This window comes from Ranitomeya imitator, chromosome 3 (genome assembly GCF_032444005.1).
Source record: "Ranitomeya imitator isolate aRanImi1 chromosome 3, aRanImi1.pri, whole genome shotgun sequence".
Lineage (NCBI taxonomy): Eukaryota > Metazoa > Chordata > Amphibia > Anura > Dendrobatidae > Ranitomeya > Ranitomeya imitator.
The window spans coordinates 416,849,787-416,871,427 of NC_091284.1; the positions used below are offsets into that span (position 1 = coordinate 416,849,787).

Here is a 21,641-nt window from a genome sequence, read left to right on the forward strand (position 1 = left end):
CTGTGACTTCAGAAGGCTGCACAACACCAGCTCCCGTCCTGGTCCCAAACCCCGTATTTCTCTTGGGGTCGATCCCACGGAGCCAATGTCTGTCCACACTGCCCGTCAAGCTAGGGCAGCTTCTATCCCCCTGACCGGGGAATCCTCTGCCCTTGCTATGGTGCATGTCCTGAACTGGGCAACCTACCCCAGCTCTGCTAAGTCCAGAGGCTTTGCACCAACCCTCTTTTAACTCCTCTCAACAGTTTAACTCATCCTGTCCCTAAACTAAATATACACAAGTACATGCGCATTCAGGATACAACATATGACAATGACATTACTAAATTGCATAACCATATAAAACATTAGTGAACCATCAGGGTGTCGCATGTGACACATGTGCTCGGTGTAAAGGAGAGAGAAGGCACATGAGGGTCCCCACCACCTCCTTACACCGCATTCATCGAAGGGAGAAAAAAATAAAGATTCCATTTAACTGCCTGTGCTCCCGACACCGCGCCCTCTTCTACAGATCGGGCGCGCTCATGTTAAAATAGCCACTGACCTAGCAAAGACCAAGGGCTGATGTGAGTGCACCCGTGGCAGGCACCGCATGACAGTGACATCATACTTCGGCGATGTCACTGTCATACACCACCTGCAAAGGGAGAGCACACTTAAGTCAGCTGTCTGCCTTTGCCAGGTCGGCGGCCTATAGCGAAGGGGCGATACATTTCAACTGAATGTGTGTCCGACACAAGCGGGCCTCCTCTGCGTCCTGCTCGGGAGCCCCCCAAAGCCCCAGGGCCCACTAGAGAATTCTCCGGTGGGCCAGTCCAACCATGAGCCTGAAAGGTGGTGGCCGCATCTCATATCAGCCAAACCTGGTGACAGGTTCCCTTTAAGGCTATGTGCCCACGTTCAGGATTGTTCGCAGAATTTTCCTAAGGCTATATGCCCATGTTCCGGATTTTTAGCGTTGTTTTTAGCATTTTTGCGGCGGTTTTACGCTGCAAAAACACTTGAAAAACGCTTACATTAAGCATCCCATGCATTCTGCAATTTTTGTGCCCATGCTGTGTTTTTTTTTATGCAAAAAAACGCATCGCGGAAAAAAACACAGCATGTTCATTAATTTTGCAGAAAATCTGCGGATTTGCAGCTATATTATTGTATTGGGATGCTCCTGAAAAAAAAACGCAAAGAAACCGCAAAAAAATTTGAAAAAAACACAAGCGGATTTCCTGCGAAAGGAGTCCGGTTTTGATCAGGAAAATTCTGCGAACAATCCTGAACGTGGGCACATAGCCTATGTAAAGAAGTGTGCCATTCATTGACAGAAAATATATTGAGAATGGTGGAATAAAAGCAAAATATAAGTGCTGAAATCTTATGAAAAATGTAAGAGCTGAATCAATCTTGCCTTTCCAGCACATCCAAAATGTCTGAGACTGAGATCTGGAGAATTTGGAAGCCAAGTGTAAACTTTGTAACTAAACTGTGAAGTTTCAGCTATAATAAAGTTAAGTCTGAAACACGCTTGCATTGGACAGTGGCTTCTGTGGTGAAAATATGGTGCCGCCTGGCGACAAGAGTAGAGGCACTAGGTGTGTGTTTACACAGGTGGAACAGGTTGATCACTATGGACTTCCTTGTGTGTCAAATTATTTTCTTGATTTATAATACAGTTGCACTTCAGTTTCACACTGAAGATGCATATTATTTTCTGATACATATGGATTATGATGTTTGACTCTTGAACTGTTTCAGTTAGGGCTCATACTCACATGCGAGAAACTCGGATGAGTCTCACACGTCAATACCCGGCACTGCACCCGGCACTCAGGAGCGGAGCGTGTGGCTGCATGTATTGCTATGCGGCTGCATGCTCCGCTCCTGAGTGCTGAGTGCAGTGCCGGGTATTGACGTGCGAGACTCATCCGAGTTTCTCGCATGTGAGTATGAGCCCTTAGTCTCCCGATGCATATAAAACAAAACTTGAAAAGGATCTTGTAGCTAAAAATCAGACACCCCTAAAGATATGAGGTATATTAGTGAGTTGGATAAATTACTAATTTAACGGGAATATTTCTTCAGAAAATAACCTATTTAAGTCAGGATTTTGTGTTAAATGCGTTCTGTAAAAATTTTGGACAAAGTTTTTTTTTTATCCGTATTTTACAATCTTTATTAAAAATAAAAAATAGAACTCTATTGAAACTGGCAACTGGGGCTTTTTTAGACTCTTACTTCTTGTTGTTTCAGTAAAGTCGCATGTACATTGGCCGCAATGAACAGACACTATCCTTTGTATTGTAGCATCTAATGAGCATGTGCAAAGGTGATTTTGAACAGAAGGAGAGCAGGGTCCTGGGTGACATTGATTGTTGTGATTGGTGGATCCTGTTTTATCAGATGCATATATATAGGCATTATAAGTAATTGTAATCCTGCCTGGGAATGAAAAGAAAACTGCTATTACCTAAGAATAGGGAGTATGAGTCTAAAATAGCCCCAGTGGCCAGTGTGAAAATTACAAGATTGCAATTTATTTTCTTTTTTTAAATCGTGAAATGAAAAAAAAAAACATTGCTAAACATTTTTAAAAATAATCATAACTAAGGATGGGCGGACCCGTGGATGTTCAGACCCATTGGGTTCAGCCAAACTTTATAAAAAAAGTTCTGTTTGGGTACCAGAACGGTACCCAAACTTGATCCCAAACCCCATTCAAGTGAATAGGGGGCCCGAACATGCAATGTCATCTGTGTGACAGCCTGAGAAACACCGGCTCCGACAACGATCACCGACTCTGCTACATCTGGATGCAGTGCTGAGTGGTGACATCAGTAATGTGACCGCTCAGCACGGCAGCCAGAACACCACAGTAGTGTGTGAATTCAGTTGCTTCGATGTGCGCTGACATCAGTAAACTTATCGCAGTTCATAGCCGATGAACTGTGGTGACCTTACTGACATCATCACTCTTAGGCTATGTGCACACGATGCGGATTTTGTGCGGATCCGCAGCGGATTTTTCCTCGCCGAAACAGTGCAGATCCGCACTGTGATTTACAGTACAATGTAAATCAATGGAACAAAAAAATCTGTGCAGATGGTGCGGAAAAATCAGTGCGGAATTGCTGCGGATTTAAAAGCAGTGCATGTCACTTCTTTTGAGCAGATCTGCAGCGTTTCTGCACCCATCCATGATAGAAATCCGCAGTGGCAAAAACTGCAGAAAATCCGCACTAAATCCGCATCAATTCTACGGCAATTCCGCACAAAATCCGCATAAAAACCGCAGTAAATCCGCAGCTGTGGATTCTGCCAGGAGATGCGGATTTAGTGCAGAAAATTCTGCACCACATTTCCTCCGTGTGCACATAGCCTTAGCATGAGAAATTACCAGTTACCAGTTCCAGCTACCGTCATTGTGTGCCAGCTGCCGTGCTGAGTGGTCACATTACTGATGTCATTGCTCAGCACTGCATCAAGAAGTGGCAGAGTCGGGGATGGTCATGGGCCGTTGGATGGATTTATGGCAGATCCCTTTGGATGTTTTTATATTTTAAAAGTAATAAATAGGTAAAAGAGGGTTGGGGAGTGTTTTGTACAATTAAAGGACTTTTCTGTGTGTGTTTATTACTTTTGGGTTAGTAAGGTGGGTGTCTGATAGGCGCCTCTCCGTTACTAACCCCTGGGCTTGATGTCAGCGGACATTACAAAGCTGACATCAACCCCAAAACTATTACCCCGCTTGCCAATGCACCAGGGCAAGCAGGAAGATCCATGCAAAGCACCAGAATTGGCACATCCAATGGATGCGCCTTTTCTGTGGCAGCTGTGAGCTGCTATTTTTAGGCTGGGGAGGATCAATATCCATGGCCCTGCGCAGCCTCAGAATACCATCCCCCAGCTGTCTGCATTACCTTGACTAGTTATCAAAAATAGGGGGCACCCCACACCTTTTTATTTAATTATTTGTTTTAATTCTTTAAAAAAAAAAAAGGTATGGGGGCCCCTTTATTTTTGATAGTTAGCCAAGATAAACTAGACAGCTGAGAGATGCATCTCGCAGCTCTCTATTTTATCTGCACTTGTTAGCAAAAAAAGAGGGGATCGAACGTCCTTTTTTCTTTTTTTTTACAAATTGCGCCGGCCAATCACAGCCATGCCAACACTTGGCTGTGATGGAGCTGGAAGTGCCCACACCGGAAAAGCTTGTTGATTGGCTGCGCCACAGCCTTTTGATTGGCTGCGCCACAGCCTTTCAACGAGCTTTGTTCGGGCTGCCAAACCCAAACAGTAACACAGACTTCCGTGAGAAGTACTTGTTCGGGGTCAGTGCACACGCACTAGATGTCTGATACGGATCCCGATTCGTAGTGTTTGGGTTCGCCCATCACTACTGATGACATATTCCCTTTAAACATATTTACCTTCATTTGTTAACTGGACAACCCTAAGTAATGTTCCTCCTCATAGAGAATAATTGAAAAATAGTGCCCGTAGTTAGATTTCCTTTTCCTATTCTATTACTTTGCAGGAACTATTTCTATAATTTTTACAACAATGCACAATAGTGAATACTATTAAAGCTTTTCTATTACTGGCAGACTAATACACAGACAACCTTTAAATTATAGTATTTTGTCAAATATATGCAAATTATTGTAGAAATGGGTAAAAAAGATGTCTGTAGAACTAATATTGTAGGCACGCAATGAATAGACTGATTCTGATACAAAATGTTAAATGCATTATCGCTAATCCCAGGTATCACTTCTTCATGACTATCTAAGTGTAGATTTTCATGAAAGTCTAGACAACACTTCGGAGTATCGGTAACATATGTATCTCAGCTCTGTGATTTGATATAAAAGATCCATTCACAGCTATTCATCTCATTTCAGAGTTAAGATAGTTTGTCTCTTCCTTGTTAGAATTTTGTTAAAATCTGTCTCAGAATTCCTTATCAGAAGGATTAGCTCAGAAACCTGGCAGGACAATCATGCAGTTAATACTTGTCATATATCAATATACAAATGCTGAGCCAAAAGCCTTGCTAAATCAATCCAAGAATGGAAATTTTCTAACATAAAGTAAACCGTGAATTATACAATTTGCTTGGCTTTTCAGTTTCTTAACGTTATATGCACACAGTTTTTTAAGGAGTTTTAGGAGCAGAAACTGAGCGGAAATTCTCCAAAATTCTCCTCAAATACTCAAAACTACTCAAAAACTTGGAGTTTCTGTTCACCTTCTGCTCCAAAACTCAACAAAAGACCCCTTGCGCACATAGTCTTGAACTCGTTTAGGGCAACCATTTCCATTATGTTCTTTTAGACCATTGGAGGGATCTCACTTGGGGCCCTTTATCCTATAAGCAAGAGTAGGGGGCTGCAAAATAGCATCTTCCCGTGAGCTGGAATGATTTTAATGGCCACCAAACTCGCCACCAGATGCACACCGATTTTTGATGTTTGTAGCGTATTGTGTACCTTTTATTTCCTTTACAGTTTCGTGATCTGTTCCTATATATTAGTTATTGCCTAAACTAACTGAAATATCCATATGTTCATGATCTTATCCCTTTGTATTCACATAATGAAGAATTATTGGAAACTTTGCAGATTTTCCAGGTTTGTCTATTCGTGCCCCTAATGGGAATTTTATGTTTCTGATTTGGATCCATTTAGTTTTTCTGTTCTGCTTTGTATTACATAGATTTTTTGAGTGTGACATATTTTTCCTCTTTTACATATTTCAGAACCATTTATAACCAGAGGTCTATGTCTTTTGATTGCTAAAAATCAAAAATATAAAACAAATAAAGAACACATCATTGAATAGCAACACTTACTAATGATTCTACATACTTAGAAAACTGGGGTAACAAATTTCTAATATAAAAATAATGTTATTAAATCATATTAAACATAAAAAAGTTCATATAATAAGATTGGGGCCAACAAAAGAGGATAGGAAAAATAGCAGCATTTCAGTATGATAGTCACAGTATCAAAAACATGATTCCATGGTAATTAAAGGATTTATCCATGACTATTTTTTTTATTATTTGCCTAAAAGCTAACAGGCAGGTTGGTTTATCTACCTAAAAAAAAAATCCTATATAGAAAAGAAATACCAAAAATATCCAATAAATAAAAAAGTTTTAATGAATATTAAATCAATATATAAACCCAAAAGAAATATTCATCAAGCATATAAATGTAATATTATATTTTATTAATAAATCATACAAAATGACACAACAATACATGATTAAAAAATATATATAATATAAAAAAATATAATAACAGAGGCTAATATGCGGAGGGCATGGTACGTCAGATCAATTGGTAAAAGATATTAATATATATTTAATAATATAGAAAAAGTTCCCATTTTGACATAATGGCTGGTTTTATAAAAAATGCAGGTGAATATGAGTCAATAATAATTAAATAAATTGTGAACTTACTCATAATCATTTCATAAAAAGCAAATAAGTAATGAAGGAAAAAATTGCACATAAATTTGAAACTAGGAATGAAAATCCTTTAGAAAAGTGACAGTGTATCAAAAATTCTCAAAAGTAAAGTGCAAATGCATGAAAGTGACAGTGGCAGCGAAACGTGCGTTGGAGTGGTGTGTGCCGGGGCAGCGGTGCGTCATACCGGTTGGTATTTGTGGCTGGTTTTCAGATCTTTTTATTCATTTGCACTCTGCCTATGTAGGCTTTTTGATGCACTATCACTTTCATGCATTTGCACTTTACTTTTGAGAATTTTTGATGCACTGTCACTTTTCTAAAGGATTTTCATTCCTAGTTTCAAATTTATGTGCACATTTTTCCTTCATTACTTATTTGCTTTTTATGAAATGAATTATGAGTAAGTTCACAATTTATTTAATTGATTATTATTGACTCATATTCACCTGCATTTTTTATAAAACCAGCCATTATGTCAATATGGGAACGTTTTCTCTATTATTAAATATATATTAATGTCTTTTACCAATTGATCTGACGTATCCTGCCCTCCGCATACTAGTCTCTGTTATTATATTTTTTTAGATTATATACCGGTATATCTTTTTTAATACAATTTCATATCTCTGATTATTTTTTGTCTTATTATTTTTTAATCATGTATTGTTGTGTCATTTTGTATGATTTATTAATACAATAAAATATTATATTTATATGCTTGATGAATATTTATTTTGGGTTTATATTAGTTTATCTACCTGCCTGTTCTACCCGGCGACCACTCCTGTTGGTGATTCAGCTGCTCTACATCAACTGCCATGAGTGGGTCACGTCCTCCTGGGAGATCTGGAGTTAGAAAATCCCTATGAATTGTGAAGCCTGGGTGTTTGTGTTTCATATTAAATGAATTTTGCTTCCTTTGGTACTGAAGTGCTTGACGACACTTTCTATGCTGGCTAGAAACTTGCAGCTCCATCTCACAGCTGTTCCTGATCTGGTCATTTCTTCTCCCTATAAAATCTGGCCAGACATTCTTTTGCTCGCCAGTGAAAGTTTACTTCCTAGCTCCTTGGAGTTGATGTGCTGAGTTGGAGATCGTTGTAGCTGCTGGATAGTGTTGCATGCTGTTTTTGGGTGTATATTCCCATTTGGTTTGTACATTCCTACCCTTCCCTATATACCTCTCTACAGTTTGTGAGTGTTTTGTATGTTAGTTGCTTTTTGTTATCCCTGTTTGTCTTACGTGTTTATACACTAGCATTTTTGTCCCTGGCCTCCAGGGTAGTGGGAGGGGACAGCTTAGTGCCTAACAGGAAAACAGTAAGATTGTTGGCCCAAACCTCCTCACCCTTAGAGGTACCTTTGGGAGCAGGGATAGTTAGGGTTCCAGCCCAAGGGACAGTGCAGGTCCCCTTTCACAGCGTGACATCAATACAGTGTGACTACAGACATCATGCTGATTAACAGCCAGCTCCCCTCAGTTAGGCAGTGGGGAGCTGGTTGTCAATTAGCATGATTTTGGCAGTCATACCCCTGTGAACAGAGTAGAACGGAAGAGAAGCAGCTGCTCTGTCGATGTGATGTCAGCAGAAGCCGCTGCACCGCCTGTGACCGCTGTGTGCTGGCATAGATTGGCGACAGGCACAACAGGTAGATAGGTAGAAACTACCTGCGTGTTAATTTTTAGGCCCAGAGTAAAAAAAAAAATAGTCTGGATAAATCCTTTAATATCAAGAGGTATACACTAGGAAACCCACTGTAAATTGCAAGTAGAATTAGTGGGAAATTACCCAGATATAGCATTCCCAAATAAGGACAATTTACAGGAATATAATGTAAATACAAAATCATGGTACATGTAAAGTCCATTAGATAGAAGCACAAATCTCACCTATGATAAGTATAAGAACAGTGCCTCATATGATTGCCGCTGCCCCTGTGAGATTATTGGGGTAATTTATCTGTAATTGCACTTACAGTTTATAGCGAACTTATTACTACAGTATATACCTCTCAATATTATTTACCATGCAATTATGTTTTTGACGTACAGTATATCATACTGATATGCTACTATATTTTCCTATTCTTTTTATGCGACGTTGATTCTATTAGACTATGTTCATAAATTGCATTTTTTGGCTGCTTTTTTCCCTGCAGGCAAAACCTGCTCCTTTGGCACTAAGGGAGCTGCTTAAAACAAGCAGATTTTGCTGAGCTTTTGCAGTGTTTTTATTGTCTCTTCTGCATGTTGATAAAGTTTAGTGACCCCCCAAAAATCGTGATACAACTTCCTCAGGTTTTTGCACCAAAAATGCAGCAAAACCTGATACCTATTTTTTTTACTGTGTTTTTGCACTTACCCATTGCTTTCTATGGGTGAAAAAACGCTGCAAAAATGCTGAAAACACACTGAAAGAATCGATATCTGCAGTTTGCAAAAACTAAGCAGTTTTCCAAATCAGTCAGAAAAAGAAACCAATGTGTGTGCATGAGATTTTTGAAATCTCATAGCCTTTGCTGGTACTGTAAAACACAGCTTAAAATTTGCATGAAAAAAAAAGCACCAAAAACGCAACGTGTGAACATAGCCTTGTATGAACTTTGTTCTGCTTTAATATGATTTAATAAAATTGATATTTTGATATAAGTTTGAGACTTCACTTTTCTAAGTTTGTATTATCAGCACGGATCCCTTGTCAGGGGTGTTTTGCTATGTAGGGAAGATATTTTATAGATATCGATTTATAGTATCCACTCCCCATATATAAGTGGTGACCAATGAACATTGTTTTACTTACTAATGATTGTAAGATGGCATGATTGGTGGCATTCATACAGGAATCAAGGGGAAATGAACATTCTCCCTCACAGTAAAATGCCGAATACCCCTGTGGAGCTATTACCCAGTCCTATAGAAGTAAAATTAGAAATTAGTCAAAACATACACACAAAGCAATGATAGATAATTCAAATTTTTTTACCATATTTGAGCCATACAACTTGCAAAAAAAAGCTTTTGGCTATTTTTGTTGTTTATTATTCTAAAACAAACGCTGTATTTTTAATGTTTCATGTTTAAAGTTTTCTTTTGTAGATTATTAGATTATGATGGCCTATTTTATTTTATGAAAAAGCAAATACATCCTGTTTAATTTCTCACCGAAACTAATGTTTGTTTAAAGTGAACCTAGCAACTTGAATCAGTAGTTTATGTACCGTTCGTTTATGAAACTTGTGTGGAATTTTGGATTTATCTTGTTGTTAGACAAAAGAGGCATCCATTCCGACTATAAACTGATTGATTAAAGGGGTCTTCCAGTTTCAGAAAACTCGAGACCTCCAGATGCAGTTTCTTTTAGCGTCTTCACTCCACAAATCTGTTGCCACCTTCATGACCAGGCCAAATTTGCAATTTTATATGGTAATAACTCTGCAATGCTTCAACGGATCCCACTGATTCTGAGAACTGTTTTTCGTGACATATTGTACTTCATGATAGTGGTAAAGTTTGTTCAATATGATTTTTTGTGAAAAAAATTGGAAATTTGGGGAACATTTTGAAAATGTTGCAATTTTTAAACTTTGAATTTTTATGCCCTTAAACCAGAGAGTAATGTCACACAAAATAGTTAATAAATAACATTTCCCACATGTCTAGTTAGAAGGGTTAAATGTTGACCAGCGATTTCTCATTTTTCCAACAAAATTTGCAAATCCATATTTTTATGGACCACATCACATTTGAAGTGACTTTGAGGGACCTATATGGCAGAAAATACCCAAAATAGACACCATTTTACAAACTGCCCCCCACAAGGTGCTCAAAATCACATTCAAGAAGTTTATTAACCCCTTCATGACCAGGGGATTTTTCGTTTTTCCGTGTTCGTTTTTCGCTCCCCTCCTTCCCAGAGCCATAACTTTTTTATTTTTCCGTCAATTTGGCCATGTGAGGGCTTATTTTTTGCGGGACGAGTTGTACTTTTGAACGACATCATTGGTTTTAGCATGTCGTGTACTAGAAAACGGGAAAAAAATTCCAAGTGCGGTGAAATTGCAAAAAAAGTGCAATCCCACATTGGTTTTTTGTTTGGCTTTTTTGCTACGTTCACTAAATGCTAAAAATGACCTGACATTATGATTCTCCAGGTCATTACGAGTTCATAGACACCAAACATGACTAGGTTATTTTTTATCTAAGTGGTGAAAAAAAATTCCAAACTTTGCTAAAAAAAAAAAAAAAAAATTGCGCCATTTTCCGATACTCGTAGCGTCTCCATTTTTCGTGATCTGGGGTCGGTTGAGGGCTTATTTTTTGCGTGCCGAGATGACGTTTTTAATGATAGCATTTCGGTGCAGATACGTTCTTTTGATCGCCCGTTATTGCATTTTAATGCAATGTCGCGGCGACCAAAAAAACGTAATTCTGGCGTTTCGAGTTTTTTTTCCCGCTACGCTGTTTAGCGATCAGGTTAATACTTTTTTTTATTTGATAGATCGGGCAATTCTGAGCGCGGCGATACCAAATATGCGTAGATTTGATATTTTTTTTATTGATTTATTTTGATTGGGGCGAAAGGGGGGTGATTTAAACTTTTATGTTTTTTTTATTTTTTTCACATTTTTTTAAACTTTTTTTTTTAACTTTTGCCATGCTTCAATAGCCTCCATGGGAGGCTAGAAGCTGGCACAGCACGATCGGCTCTGCTACATAGCAGCGATCTGCTGATCGCTGCTATGTAGCAGAATTGCACGTGTGCTGTGAGCGCCGACCACAGGGTGGCGCTCACAGCGACGGGCAATCAGTAACAATAGAGGTCTCAAGGACCTCTATGGCTACAATGGAGACGCATCGCCGACCCCCGGACATGTGACGGGGTCGGCGATGACGTCATTTCCGGCCGCCCGGCCGGAAGCGGTAGTTAAATGCCGCTGTCTGCGTTTGACAGCGGCATTTAACTAGTTAATAGGTGCGGGCAGATCGCAATTCTGCCCGCGCCTATTACGGGCACATGTCAGCTGTTCAAAACAGCTGACATGTCCCGGCTTTGGTGCGGGCTCACCGCGGAGCCCTGCATCAAAGCAGGGGAGCCGGCATCGGACGGTGTAGTACGTCCGATGCCGGTAAGGGGTTAACAAAAATTTTATTTTAGACCCCAATTTTTTATTTTCAGAAGGGAAAGAGGAGAAAATAGACCTCAAAGTTTGTTGTGCAATTTCTCCTGAGCTGGCCGATATACCATATGTGGAGGAAAACTACTGTTTGGGTGCATGGCAGGGCTCAAACGGGAACGAGTATCACTTGAATTTTTAAAAAAAGTTGTCCACTACAATAATTTTTTTTCAGAAATCTTGCTATTATGTGCCACTGAAAACATCCACTGTGTTTACTTTAGCTAAGCAATATTACCTTTTATCATGCTGTAGCAGCATATCTTCAGTGCTGGATCCAGCTCTCATGGGGTTAATCAACAACTTCCTTTCTCCTGAGTTATTGTGCTCTAATACTGCAAGTTTCATGATGCATTGCACTGACCACTAAGCCTGAACCTACCACACCCACTCCAAAAACACACCAAAACCCCTCCCTCCTCTCCCTCCTCTCTCTTCAAAAAGATTTGTGATGTCATTTCTGTCCAACCTCCTCTTTTACATTTGTCCAACCCACACTCCATTACACACAGATAGATGGCTAGATATATAGATATGTATCTATATATTTATGTCTATTTACATAGATTTGTCCATATCCATGTTTCTAAACCCCTTCACCCCTGGAGCTTTTTTCATTTATCGCTCCCCTTCTTTCCAGAGCCATAATTTTTCCGTCAATATGGCCATGTAAGGGCTTATCTTTTGTGGGACAAGTTCTACTTTTGAACGACACCAGTGGTTTTACCATGTCGTGTAGCAGAAAATGTGAAAAAAATTCAAAGTGCGATGACATTGCAAACAAAGTGCAATCCCACACTTGTTTTTTGCTTCGCTTTTTTGCTAGGTTCACTAAATGCTAAGACTGTGTGCACACGTTACGGATTTGATTGCAGATCCGCAGGGTTTTTTGCTGCACAGAATTGCATCAAATCCGCAGTGTAGTGCACAACCAATGTAAGTCTATGGGAGCCGCAGACTTGTTGTGCACATGCTGCGGAAAAAGCCGCACCGAAACGCAGGTTTTTTTTCCGCAGCATGTCACTTCTTTACACTTAAACCCCAGTGTAAGCACTCAGTGCAGAGCTCAGTATCAATGTGTGCTAAGCCATACTCCGGTTTCTCAGAGGCAGAATGAACAAATCAACAGCAGGTGAAGAATTGGTGTTATTTTTTTATGTTGTTCCTCGTGTGGTATAAGTGATTAGATGACTGTATTCTTCGGATCAGTGTGATTACAGTGATCCCAGATTTATATGAGTTTTTTTATGTTTAGCTGCTGTCACATTAAAAGACGCTTTTTTTTGTTACAAAATAAGTTTAGCATTGAGTCTTCACCGTTGATCCTAGGGTTGAGGAGGTCTCCACTTGCCAGTGATTTTTCTTATTAACAAAAAAAAGAGTGATTAGCATGCTTGATTAGTATCATCGGATGAAAATTAAAAACTGATGATGGTTTCTCATGTCAAACAGTCCATGAAAAATGGACATTACACAGATATCATACCATTGCTGTCCATTTTTTTCACGAAGACTTGCAGCATTGGAGAGTTCGATTTGACACTTGGATAGATAATAGATAGCCTCCAAACTTTTGCGTGGACCACTCATTCCAAGGAAAAAAACGGACGTATGAACAACCCCACAGATTATCATACGTACAAGTACTATCAATAAAAAACCCAGATGGCACTCATACGAGAAAAACTGACGGGGAGGAGCCCTTATTTTCTGCAGTGCTGACTTCAGGTTGACAGCGCTGCAGCCAAACAGTGAGCTCTGTGGCTCTGCCATCTACTTAGGCAGAGTTATTGTACTCACTTATTGGCTATAGCCCTGTCAATGTGACGCCAGCACTCACCAATAAATGCATTTAGACATGGGGAGCCAGCCTATATTGTATGGTATGCGCGCATATGGGAGAGCTGCAGAAACATCTCTCTTTTAGTATCTATATACTTGTGTATAAGTCGACCCGAGTATAAGCCGAGGCACCTAATTTTGCCTTGAAAAACTGGTAAAACTTATTGACTTGAGTATATGCCGGGTATATATTGTCCCCTAACTCCTATTATGGTATGCATGGTTCCTCATCCCCATACTTGTATGCATGGCTCCTTATCCCTATCCTTGTATGCATACCTCCTTATTCCCATCCTTGTCTGCTTGGCTCCTTATTCCCATCCTTGTCTGTGTGGCTCCTTATTCCCATCCTTGTCTGTGTGGCTCCTTATCCCCATCCTTGTCTGCATGACTCCTTATTCTCATCCTTGTAAGCATGGCTTCTTATTCCCATCCCTGTATGCATGGCTCCTTATTCCCATCTTTGTATGCATGGTTCCTTATTCACATCCTTGTATGCAAGGCTCCTTATCCCCATCCTTGTATGTATGGCCCCCATGAGAAAAGCATTAAGAAAAACAAAAACATCCTACTTACCTTCCCTGCGCGTCCTCACAACATCTCGTTCTGGTGCTAACAGCTCCTGCGGCTGAGCGAGCGCTTGTCCCCGCTCATTAAAGTATGAATATTCACCTCTCTCCACGCCTATGGGAGTGGAGAGAGGTGAATATTCATTAACTTAATTAAGGTAATTTGGTCTCCATCGTTGGCACCAGCACAAGTATTCGATCCCCTGGGTTGAACTGTCCTACCCTGGCTGACCTATTATACACCCTGGACTGGGCTTCCTGAGCCTTGAGGAGTTGCTCCTTCACAATGGACATCACGTTGGCGACCCTCTCTTGCATCTGGGTGACATGTTCTACCACACTTCTATAGGGGGTGATTTCAGTTTCCCATGATTCCTTCGCCACATCCAGGAGTCCTCGAGGGTATCGTCCATACAGTACTTCAAATGGGGAGAAGCCGGTGAAAGCTTGGGGAACTTCTCTAATGGAGAACAACAGGTGAGGAAGCAGACAGTTCCAGTTTTGGCCATCCTTCTCCACAGGACTGTGGAGTCAGTAAGCCAAACCTCCGACTTTGACTCCTCAAATTCCATGACACTGACTCCGACTCCACAACTTTGACTCCACAGCCCTGCTTCTTTTTGCATTGCTTTCAAGGTTTTGTTAAACCTCTCCTCTAGTCTGGTGATGGTAAACTGAGGGTCTGAGCTGGGAAATCTGCAGGGTCTTGCACAACTCCCTCATGGCCTCCGAAATGAAGGGGGTCCCTTGGTCCTTCAGTATCTACTTCGGCAGCCCGATTCAGGAGAAGATATGGAGCAGCTCCTTAAAGATACACTTAGCAGAGGCATTTCATAAGGGTACCGCCTCTGGGTACTGGGTAGTATAATTCAGGACCACCAATATATATTGATGTCCTCTTGCGGTCTTTACCAGGGGTCCCACCAGGTCCATCGCTATTCGCTCGAACGGCACCTAGATGATGGAAAACAGTTCCAGAGGAATGCGGAAGTGGGCTCCTGGGGAGGTCAGTGGGCATGTGGGGCAGGAACGATAAAAGTTAAAGATTTCTCTGTAACACCCAGGCCAGTAGAATCTCTGCAAAATGCACTCCTGGGTTTTATCTGCCCCCAGGTGACCACCTAACACATGGGAATGAGCCATGTCTTACACCCCGCATCTATAGGGCCCTGGTACCAATAACTGCTCTATCATCTCACTCCTTGGCTTGGTTGCTCTATAAAGCAGATCCCCAATCACATCAAAATGAGGGAACCGATTGCTGGCCCCCGGTTCCTGAGGCCCACCATTTAATACAGTTACATTTTCAAATGCCCCTTTTAGAATTAAATCCCTGAGTTGGGTGGTTGCAAAGTTTCCCCTGGACACCTCCAGCTCAGGGACATTGGTCTCAGTGGATGTTGCCTCATCCTCATCGCCAACAAGCACACAAAACGGAAACCTGTCATCTGCAGCCTGTGACGAGGTTTCTTTGGGCGCAACCTGGATGTTGTCCGGACAACCAGACGTCCTCCCTTTCCCCCACAAGTCCCAAAATAATGCAAAGTCCCACCCTATTATAATAGGGTGCAATAAGTCCTTGACCACACCGACCTCATGGGACTTGGTACCACAGTTTGTGTTTACGACAACTTGGGCCACAGGATAGTCCTTAGCATTGCCATGAATACAGCGGACGCTCACCCTATTTACAGGAATCAGCCGACGGGAAATTATGGTCCACATTAGGGTTACCAAACTCCACGAGTCCAACAGACCAGTCATTTGTACCCCGTTTACTGTTACGGGGCATGCCTGCAGTCTCTCACCTGGTTGAGGGACAGCACTGCAAGCAGGGTATGCAACATATGAGCAGTGCAGTCCTAGGCTGCAGTCCATTGTCTCGGTGGTCATGGGGCAATGGGCGGCTATGTGACCTGGGGTATGACACCTTCAACAAATTATACTATTGGACGGGACCTTTGACTCAGATACCTCCTGGGCTTGTGGACGTCTCACCGCCTTTTTGGTGTTTGCCACCCTTTGGGAACCCCAGTATGAGAATGCTTCACCCCCTTGCTTTCCCAAGGAACTCTCGACCACCTGGTACCTCTCCACCAGGCTCACTAGGTCATCGGCATTATGGGGATCTCCCTGGGCAACCGAGGATTGCCCCAGCCATGGTAAGAAGTGTATTAACTGGTCCATGACAACCTTCTCTTCTATCTGTGCTGGGGAGGAGGATTCAGGTTGCAACCATTTTTGGACCAGGTGTAGGAGGTCAAACATTTTGGGACTGGGGAAGTTTGTCACTGCGGTAGGCCCACTGGTGCACCCGATGCGCTGACAGTCAGAGTCACTCCTAAGCGTGCCAAGATCTCAGCCTTTAATTTGGTGTACTCTTTTGCGTCCTGCAGCGCCATAATATACCTTCTGCGGTTCACCTGTTAAATATGGCGCCAGAACCTCCGCCCACTGCTCTGAAGGCAATTTCTCCCGCTCCGCCACCCTTTCAAATACCGCCAGGAAACGCCTCTGTGTCATCACCCGGGGTCATCTTTTGCAATACTCTTCTTACCATCTTCCTCACGTGAGAGTCATCACCTGGATTTGGGGTTGGGGCGGTTGCGCTGCCAAGGATCGCCTCAGATAGGAGTTCCATCTGCTGCCGATGCTGCTGTTTCATCTGCTTGCTGCTGTTGCAGCTACTGCAATATCTGATACTACTGGAGATTAACTTGCACAAGTAGCTTTATCAATTCCTTCATGTTATCAGATTTCGCACCTGCAGCCGCTTTCTCCCAGGACATGCGATATCTGTGCGGCAGTCACACTGCCCCTTGGGATTCGTGCCCATGCTTCTAGCACCAATTGTAGAGGTTTGTACTCACTCAGCTGTGTTTTAGGTAGGCACAGGAAGCGGTATTGCTGCAATGTCCAGGCAAGTTTATTTAAAGTTCATAAACCGCTCCGGATGGCAAAACAAAGCAGAGCCTTTTATGGCACAAAGTAAAAAGTCTATATACCATATAGCGGGTCCGCCCGCTCAGGATAGCGTCTGGTTCTTTAGGCCTCAGCACAGACCAATGCAGAGGAGATCCACACATCTTCAGCTCCAGACACTGAATGAGACACTCGCCCTCCATTTTATCTGCAAACCACGCCCCTGGGGTTGGGATATGCGAGCAGTGATTCCCACCCATCTCTTATGACTGCTTGTAAATCCGGCTCTGGAATGGCCTAATAACTCTATCAGCACTATACGTGCTGGATCATGCTTCCGAGCTGACATCTCCACAGCTAATAGCCGTGATGACACATATATCCCTTAAAGGACTCCTCCGGCGGCCATCTTACAGTATTTAAACTGCAAGTGGGGAAAGAGGGATGATGTGCTGCAGTCTGAATCTCAGTGTATGGTCACGTTCACATGTTCAATATTTGATCAGTATTTTAGTATTTGTAGTATTTGTAAGCCAAAACCAGGAGTGGGTGATAAATACAGAAGTGGTGACGTGTTTCTATTATACTTTTCCTCTGATCATTCCACTCCTGATTTTGACTTACAAATGCTGATGTAAAGTACTGACCAAATAATGAACATGTGAACATGGCCTATGTGTGAGACTAGTGCTGTGAGAGGAGGAACACAGAAATTATACTACAGTTTTAGCCAAAGTAAATAAAAAAACAGCAATTTACAGGTCGGATACAATTTTTTGGGCTGTACTACATCCAATGAACATCTATAGCTGCATAAGGTGAATGAGATATGGATCTTTTTTTTACATCATACTATGACAACGTCTGCAAGGAGTTTGTATGTTCTCCCCGTATTTCGTGGGTTTCCTCCGGGTTCTCCGGTTTGCTCCCACACTCCAAAGACATACTGATAGGGAATCTAGATTGTGAGCCTCATTGGGGACAGTGATGACAATTTCTGTAATCGCTGTGGTATATGAAGGTGCTGTATAACCGAAGCGTAATAAGCAGAATAAATAAATACACTTTTACAATAGATATCTGAAAGGAAGGAATAACTAAAAGATAAATAGACAATACAATAGACAATAATAGACACTTACCAGCCAACCTAAATCTCGAAAGCTCACATATAGCTCATGCCTTTTGCACACTTGCCTGCCTTCTGGTACATGTACATGATCTAAAATGACATATCATATTTTAAATATGTATAAAACTTAAATTACCCTTATCTGACATAAAAGTACATACAATATATGCCTAATAGAGCATGGAATTGTGAATGTGGGTGCATATATCCACATATGGATGTAGACAGTGGGGCTATGGAATCATTGTACAGGTCTTAGACAAGTATGTCCACAATCTTAAGCCCCAAAACACTGAAGAAGAGATCAATGGATATTATGCTTTGTTCTTTATAAATATTTGTTATATACTGAAATATATTTACAAAGCCGCACATATCCAACACTGAATGTAAAGAGTTCTGGTTGTGATGGCTGGATTTTGTATATTTATCTTGCCTTTGCTTGAGCTTCGGATGCACAATAATTTTCCTCTTAAGCTATGAAAACATACACTGATCTTTCTCAAAGCATATACAATTGTTTCCCACCATAAAAATGTTTATGAAAAATAAAAGTTTAAAGATTTTGTTAGGATGTATGTCATCACATCAACTGGTCGTAAACAGGAAGGTGTCTCGATGACACTGATGGTTGGAGAAGCATCTATGCGACGTCAGTCCTCAAAGCGCAATGGCAGATATAATCACAAAAAGGCTCATGTGCAGGAACCTTATTGGGTCGCTTACTGCCCGTCAGTTAATATATCAAAAGTTAGACACCAGAGTGTTGAATTTTGAAGCAATACAATCTTACAATCCAATAATTTTTGTTAACTGAGGGATTCATGATTACTTAAAAAAAAAGTAAAATATGCAGCTGCATTTATGGTATGTGTGACCATGGCTAATCATAGCAGCCATTGTTCTTAGAGGAGAAGTTATCAGTTAATCCTGAAGAGATTTTACTGAATGTTGTTAAAGGGACACTGTCACCTGAATTTGGAGGGAACAATCTTTAGCCATAGGGGCGGGGTTTTCGGGTGTTTGATTCACCCTTTCCTTACCCGCTGGCTGCATGCTGGCTGCAATATGGGATTGAAGTTCATAGTACAGGCCTGCGCAAGGCAAGATTGCCTTGCGCAGGCGTGTACTACGGAGGACAGAGAATGAACTTCAATCCAATATTGCAGCCAGCATGCAGCCAGCGGGTAAGGAAAGGGTGAATCAAAAACCCCAAAACCCCGCCTCCATGGCTAAAGATTGTTCCCTCCAAATTCAGGTGACAGTGTCCCTTTAAATCTGGTTGTACAGGCTGATCAGCACTTGGACAAAAAATAAAGTGATGTATGGTCACCTTCTTAAGGATCTAATCTGCTATGCAGGCACATTAAAGGGAACATGCACTATTAAGCTACATATATAGGGTTAATTTGCAGGTCAATGAAAGCCCTGCGGCCGAGAGAAAATGAACTTTATTCCCTTCAGTCATAGGGATTGGCAAGCCTGGCTTCAGAGACAGCTCAATAGATAGTGAGTGGCGGCTGAAATCGCTCCCCTGGCACTGACTGACAGTCTGCTCAGTACTGATACCCTGAAGAACCAGCTGTCAGTCAGGATCAGGGCGTGGTTACAGCCACCACTCACTATGTACTCAGCAATGACTGTAGCCATACCAGCCACACGTCTATGACTGAAAGCCAGAGGCTGCCGGGAATACAGTTAATTTCGTCCTGGTAGCCAAGCTTACAGTGTGGGCGGCGGCAGCATCAGAACGCTAATAAACTGCAGATTATACCCATATCTGCAGGTTAATAGCATTTTTTCACATGACAGGTTCCTTTTAAAGGGGTTTTGAGCCATCAAATACTGTGTTTCTTAGAAAGTATTCATGTGTAATGAAGTAATATTTGAAATACAATTAAAATATAATGCTATATTGTTTTGTGTATCCATTTTTTACATTAGCCATGCAATAGAAGTCAGAAATTATTTCCATAAAAGACTTACCTAATACACCAGGTAGTTTGTTGGGATGTGGTAGATCGCTGTGTTTCTTCTGTTGCCTTTTCTTCAGCTGCTTAATTGCTCTTGTTAATCTGATCTGGTTTTTACTTGCACGGAAAAATGTAACCATGAAAGGCTGTTTTGCACGAGGTGCACGTCTTCCTAAGATACCTGCCAGACTTGGATCAATGCTCTGCCCTATTATGTTAACACACATCATAACAGAAAATAATAATTAAATATAACAGAAGGTGGCTCAGTATTAGTGCTCTATTCTTGCATCGCAGGGATCCTGGGTTCAACTCCCACCAAGGACAAAATCTTCAAGGAGGTTGTATGGTCTCCCCTTGTGTGTGTGGGTTTCCCCCACACTTCAAAGATATACCGATAGGGGAATTTAGATTGTCAGCCACAATAGGAAAAGATTAATGGTGCTGTATAAGCAAGTAAAAAATAAAGTTGGATCCAAAATGGCCAACTTCAAAATGGCTGCCATGGTCACCACCCATCTTGAAAAGTTTTCCCCCTCCCATATACTAATGTGCCACAAACAGGAAGTTGATATCACCAACAATTCCCATTATATTTAGATGTATCCATATAAATGGCCCACCCTGTATTTTGCCTAATATACAGTGCCTTGAAAAGGTATTCATACCCCATCAACTTTTTCACATTTTTTCATGCTACACTCACAACGTAAATGGATTTTATGTGGCATACCAACATAAAATTAGAAATTATACAATGTTTTCTAAGTATTTTACTAATACAAATCTGAAAATTTTAACGTGCACTTGTATTCATTCCCCTGTAGCCTAATACCATTAAATAAAATGTTAAGTAACCTATTGACTAAGTGTGTAATTTATTCTCAGTATAACTACAGTTGTTCTCTGATGGCCTCAGAGGTTTGTTTGTGAATATTAGGGATGAAACAGCATCGAGAAACCCAAGGAACACATCAGACAGGTCAGAGATAAAGTGGAGAAGAGTAAAGCAGGGTTAGGGTATGAAAAAAAATAGCACAAGCTCTGAACATCTCACGGAGGACTGTTAAATACATCATCTAAACAATGGAATGAGAATGGCACAACTGCAAATCTATCAAGACATGGTCTTCCACCTAAACTGACATCTAGAGGCGTAGCTAGGGTTTTGGTTCAGGGGGGCGAAACTTCTTAGTGGGCCCCTAAACAGGTAACCTTGATTACAACTGTGTGACGTACCCTAATAGGGGAGGAGAGCCTCAGCAGATGACTGCGCTGTTGCTGAAAATAATCTCTATATAAAGACTATATTCCCGCCATATGGTCAGTGGAAAATACCAGTCCTACAGAACATATAAGAGATCACAGCACAGTTACAGATAATGACTTACCGCTGACGTTCTTTCTGATGGAGTCATTCATTTTTCACATCTTTTCCATCTGGCTCAGACCGACATGAAAACTTCTTCCAGCCAGGACTCGGCTGCAGAGAATACAACAAAGACACCTTTCACTTCTCATATTTTCAGCACTGTCCCCAATGGGAC

General features: G+C 41.3%; 1 protein-coding gene across 3 annotated transcripts in view; it reads right to left on the reverse strand.

Annotated features, from left to right (window-relative positions):
• Window positions 1-21,641, reverse strand: part of LOC138670128 (bone morphogenetic protein 8A-like) — a 213,992-nt gene that overhangs the window by 12,062 nt on the left and 180,289 nt on the right. The window contains exons 4-6 of one of the 3 annotated variants that reach the window (XM_069757179.1): window positions 20,108-20,302; window positions 18,132-18,211; window positions 9,283-9,393 (exon numbers count right to left, since the gene is read on the reverse strand). In XM_069757179.1, the coding sequence (XP_069613280.1) occupies window positions 9,283-9,393; window positions 18,132-18,211; window positions 20,108-20,302 (386 nt within the window). The remainder of the gene's footprint in view (window positions 1-9,282; window positions 9,394-18,131; window positions 18,212-20,107; window positions 20,303-21,641) is intronic. The other 2 variants (XM_069757178.1, XM_069757180.1) reach the window with 2 other exon arrangements.